A 6,631-nucleotide genomic window follows, 5' to 3' on the forward strand; every position below is an offset into this window, starting at 1 on the left:
GATTCTGCACAGAATAATCTCTCTTTTCTAAGACCCTCTATGTTATTTTTGGGTATCTCCTATTTTTTTTTTTTGTGAAGAATAAATATGGTATGATGCACATGTGCAACTAGTTGAAAGGATTTGAATAAAATGATAAGTATCCATCGTTAAAATTGACAACTGATTGTAATCGAGCCAAGTTTAGTATATTATGGATCGTATTTGGCTTAGTCAAATTATCAATTGTTGAAGTTCACCAAAAGCTCGAGCTGAGTATTCAGCTATATATTCATACTTGATTTGTTAACCATTATCTATGACCAAATTTGGTTTGCTTTGATTCTTACATGTGCATGTTGAACCAGATGACCCAAGTGCTCAGGAGAGATTATTACGTGCGGTGTCCGAACCGTCCGGAGGCGAATCTGGACGCGCCATGTCGCCCGGATGCACTGGGCTTCAGGTGACCTGCCTCATCCGGATTCGCCTCCAGACAAATCCGGACGCCGAACGTAATACTTTTCCCTAATTCTAACTGTGCACTCATTTAGACAACTCTCATAGCTTGGGCAATTGTACTGTGGAGATATGAAAATTATGCAAGTGTAGAATAATATGTGAAAAAAAAGAGAGAAAATAACTTAATTTGATAAATAATTATATAAGATATTAATATTAAATAAGTAATCAAATAAATTGTATTTGAAAATTTTTAATTAAGCAATATAAAAGCCACCATCAAACCTAATATCAAGCCTTTAGCATGTTATTTGTTGAACAACGAGCTAAACAAGTAGATTTGTTTAACTTTTGAGCTTTTAAATAATATTCAAATTTATTTAATTATTAACTTCACGAGCACTACTTACGGAGTACGAGTTGGTTGTATTGCATAATCATAAGAATTGTGAAATAATACGATTGATATACCCCATATGATTGAGCATTTTGGAGTCGTTTCACAGCCTATCAACACAATTTTTCTAATAGATTTTAAAATTAAATTTTTATTTTTGTGATTATATATAAATTCTATTAACATTTTTTTCTAATAGATTCTATTAACATTTTGGAGTCGTTCGACGGATGATGCGACTGAGAAGAAACGTCAAACCGGGTTGTACTAAGATTTTCATGTCAATCCGAACTCAACCTGATTTATAAATGGGTGGGTCAAAATCTCTAACTCAAATCCGACCCAATTTGAGTTTGAGTCAACCCGAACCCAAAATTTTCAAGTCGATTCAAATCGGATTTTTGATTTTTGTCAAATATTAACACCCCTAATTAGTCCACGCCTAAATCTTCCCCTTGCTTGGGAGTCCATTAACCCATCTTTCACTAGCTAGACAACTAAAACATCAATACCAAAACAAAATGGTCCAACACTTTTGAAATGATCTAAAGTTATCACCAATACATAATTTAAACAATATCTACTAAATTTAGATTGAAATTACAACAATATTAAAAAAAAGGGCTTCAAGTAAGCTTACACTTGTATCATTCACCTAAGAAGTCCTCCAAATAACTTTAAAAATGAATCTTCTCTTCTACTTGAAAAATAGAAAAATTAAATATACCCATAATTTAAATAAAAAAATGTAAATATATATTTACATCATACTTCGTCATGGTCAACTTTATGAATAGAATCATCACTTCAAGAAATTTTTTTTTTCCTTCCATCATCTGTGTGCTACTCTTCATCTTTTGATCAAGAATGACCTAATGAATTAACTTTGCTCATAAAGGAAGATATTCTCATGGGATCCTTCTGAATGCCATTGGTATCACAGATGCCACTACTGACATCAACTCCATCTGGTCTCAAAGCAACAATGGCTTCACAGACATTATCAGGATGCAGTCCTCCAGCTAGCAACCATCCATGTTTACTGCTTATAAATGGAACCTGAAACTTTTGCCAATTAAATCCTCTGCCACTGCAAGCATGAGAAGAAATTACAGCATTCAAAAATAGCACAAAGATTTAGAGGGGAATTCTACATCTTTCAGAGTGGTGGAGAACTTGGGACAATGGAGTAGTTTTTGGATGAAAAAGGTTTACAAATTCTAACAGCACATTGGTAAACATTTTAGCCATAGTTTTTTTTTTTTGCATTGATTGAAATCGATCCGGACTCAAACTTAAGGGAAAATTCTATAAGATGGTGGTGAGACCTGCAATGCTTAATGGTGCCGAATGTTGGCCATTATAAGAGAAGCATAATACTAAGTTAAATGTTGCAGAGATGAGGATGCTCAGGTGGATGATTGGCTTTACCATTAGAGATAGGATATGAAATGAGCATATACGTGAAAAGGTTGGAGTAGCTCCAGTGGAAGATAAGATTAGAGAGAGTCGCCTTAGATGGTTTAGTTACATAAAACAGCGGCCTCCCGATGACCCGGTTAGAAAAGAAGAAGTATTAGATTTGACTTATGTTAAGAAAGATGGAGGTAGACCTAAAAAGACTTGATTAGAAAATATAAGAAATGATCTTTCTTTAATAGATTTCAACAAGAATTTGACTTTTAACATGACACAATAGAGAAAAATGATTCATATAGCAAACCCCACGTAGTGCGACAAAGGCTTTGTAATAGTAATTATTGTTGTATTGAAATCTATCCAGAACTGGTTAATATTTTATGTTTAGGGTGCTTTCAAGAGCTTTTGATGAAATCTTGGATGGATCTCAAGAGTTTCAAACGAAACTCAGATTTTCAACAAAGGTTCACTAAAAACTTGAGAGTACTCCATACAATTTTATTAGATTCTATTAATAAGAACATACTAAATTTGATGTCTTATTAATTAATCTTCAATATTTGTGACAAATAATCATAGGGAGAGAGATTTCTCACATCCAAATACTGATCCTATTGAATTTATGAAACAACCAACATAATGAATAGAGATTATGACTAGTATTGTGCAAGCAAATTGTAGTCTGACCTGCCACCTTTTGCACTGTCCACCAAAACCCAATCAATCAAGGAAGAATCTTCAGTAGTAACATTGTTCAGAAGCATTCCTTCTTCATCAGCATGAAGAACATAAATGACCCTCTTTGTACTAAGCAGTTGTGGCAGTGCAGCACGAGAATCATCTCCATGAAGCTGCATTGGTTCTTTCAGAGTAAGGCTTCATTTGGAACAGCTTTCTTGCTACTTCTTAAAGTAACTTTTTAGTACAAAAATTTAAATTTTTGTAATAGAAAGCTGCTTTAAGAAGCAGTAAAAAAGACGAAACTATGATGAAAAATGCTATAAACTATAGGATGAAACTTGGATGTACAGGAAATGAAATTCATACAGTTATAGCCATATATTACTTGCAAAAATTCAAGATTAGCTGCTTCAGAAGCTCTTAGCATGGTGTCCAAATCATCATCAACAAATACTCCAACAGGTTCTGCTCCATTGTTACGTGCAGCCACAGAGATTTCTTTTGCGGTCGATACTGAAACAGAACGTTTTGATTTTGGCCACAGGATCATACCAATTAGTGATGCTCCAGACTGAGCTGCAAGTTCTGCATCCTTAGCAGAAGTAATGCCACACATTTTGACTATGGGGGAAGCTCTTTGTAAGTCATTTTCTGGAGGTGAGCTTTTCAACAGCTGAGATTTTAAGTTAGCCCTGGCACAAGGCAAGCTTCTTGAGGGTAAATTGAATTGCTTTCTGGGGTAACCTAAGTTAATTGAACAAATAAAGATATAAGAAATTTTAAGTTGCCATGGTTGAAGTGGAGAAATGCATCGGGTTTGTTATGCAATAGAAAAGTCCCCCTCAAACTTAAGGGAAAATTCTATAAGATGGTGGTGAGACCTGCAATGCTTTATGGTGTCGAATGTTGACCATTAAAAGAGAAGCATAATAATAAGTTAAGTGTTGCAGAGATGAGGATGTTTAGGTGGATGAGTGGCTTTTCCCTTAGAGATATGATACGAAATGAGCATATACGTGAAAAGGTTGGAGTAGCTCCAATGGAAGATAAGATTAAAGAGAGCCGCCTTAGATGGTTTGGTCACATTAAACGGAGGCCTTCCGATGACCCGGTTAGGAAAGTTGAGGTATTAGATTTGACTTATGTTAAAGGTAGATGTTGACCTAAAAAGACTTGATTATAAAATATTAGAAATGATCTTTCTTTATTAGATTTAAATGAGAATTTAACTTTTAACATGACACAATGGAGAAAAAGGATTCATTTAGCCGACCCCACATAGTGGGACAAAGGCTTGATGTTGTTGTTGTATTCATCGGCACTAAACTTCTTCCTAATGACATAACGACTACAATAAGTGAAATAAAACAGTTAGATCACAAGTAAGAAGGGAGCAAATAAGAAGAAACCTAGTGATAATCATAGTGAAGGTACAGGTAAAAAGGATTAAGAAGACGTGAATATTCAAGAAGAATACCAGAGCAGTTCCCCTGCATAACGAAATTGGAGTGAAAATGCACGATCGAAAATGCCATGCCTTGATTCCAGCAAACTTGAGAAACCTAGTAGTGCTAGATACCTGAAAGAAAAATTGAGAAATCCAGACAATTATAGTTAAGACTCTTCTGAGGCATATCAGCAAAAATCTAAAATACATATTGTGCCATCAAATTTAAACGACAGATTGGAACAACAAAGAAATCTGTTTTAAGTTCTTAGGTCGTATGGGCTATCAATGATTGACATCTTGAATTTCGCAGGTACTATAACACCCTTTAAAACCCCAATCTCTCTTTGCCCCTCTCTCTTTTTATGTATATTTGTATTTACACATTTCACAAGACCTACAATTTATATTTTTTATCCACCAAAAAAAAAAAAAAACTCTATGTTAAACTCTTTAATGGTTGCACCAAATGATTATATATGAAAAATATCAACATATAAAAGGGTGGGTAATAAACTCTGCAGGTAGTATAAAAATTAAAAATATAACACCAGGTAAACCAATGTGCAAAAGGGAAATAAATCCTATGTCCTTTTTTAGGGGTAATTAAAACTAGTAAGCATAGTTTTGCATCCCAAAATGGGGTTTCATGGGGTGGGCGCGAAGATTTGCATACATATCACAAATTTTTTATGTATTTATATATCAAACACCTAAATTCTTATACTTATATAACACTTTAGTACCAAAATCACATCAATACATATGCATGAAAATATGTATTTTACATTAAATAACTTAGTAATAGTGATATTTTTTATATGATTCAAAGATTTGAGTGTTATATAAGTAAATACAATGATTTAGGTATTAGATGTCTAAATATATAAAAAAATTGCGGAATGTGTAAATCCCCCAAAAATTATTCTTAATGCTTGTGCTAGCTAGGTTCAAACTTAGCCCCTTTGTAATATGCATTATACTCTAACATTCAAACAAGAAAAGTATTTATTAGATAAGAATTAAACTTTTTTTACAAAACAAATCATTATAGAAACAAAATTTTAAATTCAAATTCTTACTAGATAAGATTTATGTTTAAATTATTTATAATTAATACTTGAACTAATGAGAACTTATTAATTCAAAATTTTAAATTTATGATGCATGAAAATCTAAAAGTATATCTAAAAATACAATCACCTTAAAAAGAAATGGCAATTATCATGTTAGATAACAAAAACAGGAATCAAAACTGAACAATGCAAATGCATAAATCATCTAAACAATCGAAACAAAAATCTTCACAACCATAAAGAGCCAAAAACAATATAAAAAACATTGTTTAAACACCTAATCTGAGAAGTGCTGCAATGGAAAAGCAGAAAATGACAATGAAGCAATAAATGAATGGGCGTGCCGCAGAGGATTTGAAGAATAATGAAGGTAAACATTAGCCCAGTAATGGCATTCTAGGTAGGAATGTGTAGCAGCACGAAAGAAATAGTAGGATTAAAAAAAAAAAAAAGAAACCAAAGTCTCCACAAGCAGATTCAAAACGAATAACTGTAGATAAATAGGAAGATGCCATTATCGAAAACGAAGGCTTGAGCAGGATTTAACCTAAATCTCGCCACAAAAATGACAACTTTGAAGCCTACAGAATCTTAAATCCCGTTTCTCCGTCGTTTCACCTCGGGAATCGTGGGATTTAGCTTAATCCGTAGCTTACGAACTCCTCTTCTCCTCCACAAGCTGCTGCTACCGTCAATGCCATCTCCGGCGATCTCCCGTCGAGACATTCTCTACTCTTTGTCGTCGAGGGTTTCCGAAGAGGCTGTTTGGTATCGGATTTATCGTCGGATTTAAGTCGGATTTACGCTAAATCCAGCCAAACAGTTTTACAGCGCGCGTTAAATCCCGGATTTACGGCTTAAATTCCTCGGTTCGATGGATTTAACGGGATTTAAAGAGTGGCGGAAGACTTACCCGCGGCGCCCGTGTCGCCGAAGCTCAACAATCGCCGAAGAAGCGCGCGAAAGGGAGAACCTTCACAGCCAGCATGCTCCCGTTGTTGCTTCCGATCAAAATGTCGTAACTTCCGACCCGACAGGAAGGGAAAGTCGTCGAAGGAGCGAAGTCGAACAGCCACGAAGGAGCCGAAGTAGCGACGCGCGCAATCTCTAGTCTCTACACCTCTGCGAAGCAACGAAGCCGAACAGCAACGACGAAAAGAAAAGATGAAA

At 34.8% G+C, this 6,631-nt stretch overlaps 1 protein-coding gene across 4 annotated transcripts; it reads right to left on the bottom strand.

The window, feature by feature from the left end:
• Positions 1-1,379: 1,379 nt before the first annotated feature.
• On the bottom strand, positions 1,380-6,625 carry LOC110115055 (N-(5'-phosphoribosyl)anthranilate isomerase 1, chloroplastic). Of its 4 annotated transcripts, none has more exons than XM_020848169.2 (5): positions 6,375-6,510; positions 4,416-4,517; positions 3,324-3,682; positions 2,945-3,108; positions 1,380-1,928 (listed from the first exon to the last, which is right to left on the bottom strand). In XM_020848169.2, exons 2-5 carry the CDS (start codon positions 4,471-4,473, stop codon positions 1,700-1,702), a joined length of 810 nt encoding a protein of 269 aa, XP_020703828.1. In that variant the 5' UTR covers positions 4,474-4,517; positions 6,375-6,510; the 3' UTR covers positions 1,380-1,699. The 4 variants fall into 4 exon arrangements, with proteins under 4 accessions (XP_020703828.1, XP_020703832.1, XP_020703831.1 ...); XM_020848173.2 differs by having other exon boundaries at positions 3,324-3,630; positions 6,375-6,415; XM_020848171.2 differs by having other exon boundaries at positions 1,735-1,897.
• Between the last annotated feature and the right edge of the window lie 6 nt (positions 6,626-6,631).

The sequence above is a fragment of the Dendrobium catenatum genome, unplaced genomic scaffold (assembly GCF_001605985.2).
Source record: "Dendrobium catenatum unplaced genomic scaffold, ASM160598v2 fragScaff_scaffold_621, whole genome shotgun sequence".
Taxonomy (NCBI): Eukaryota; Viridiplantae; Streptophyta; class Magnoliopsida; order Asparagales; family Orchidaceae; genus Dendrobium; species Dendrobium catenatum.

Excerpts from the sequence above, each read along its gene's own strand:
- LOC110115055 (XM_020848169.2), bottom strand. The coding sequence starts at position 4,473 with ATGGCATTTTCGATCGTGCATTTTCACTCCAATTTCGTTATGCAGGGG. Across the intron at positions 3,109-3,323 it reads CTAATCTTGAATTTTTGCAA|CTTCATGGAGATGATTCTCG; the intron begins GTAATATATGGC and ends GAACCAATGCAG. Across the intron at positions 1,929-2,944 it reads GACAGTGCAAAAGGTGGCAG|TGGCAGAGGATTTAATTGGC; the intron begins GTCAGACTACAA and ends TCATGCTTGCAG.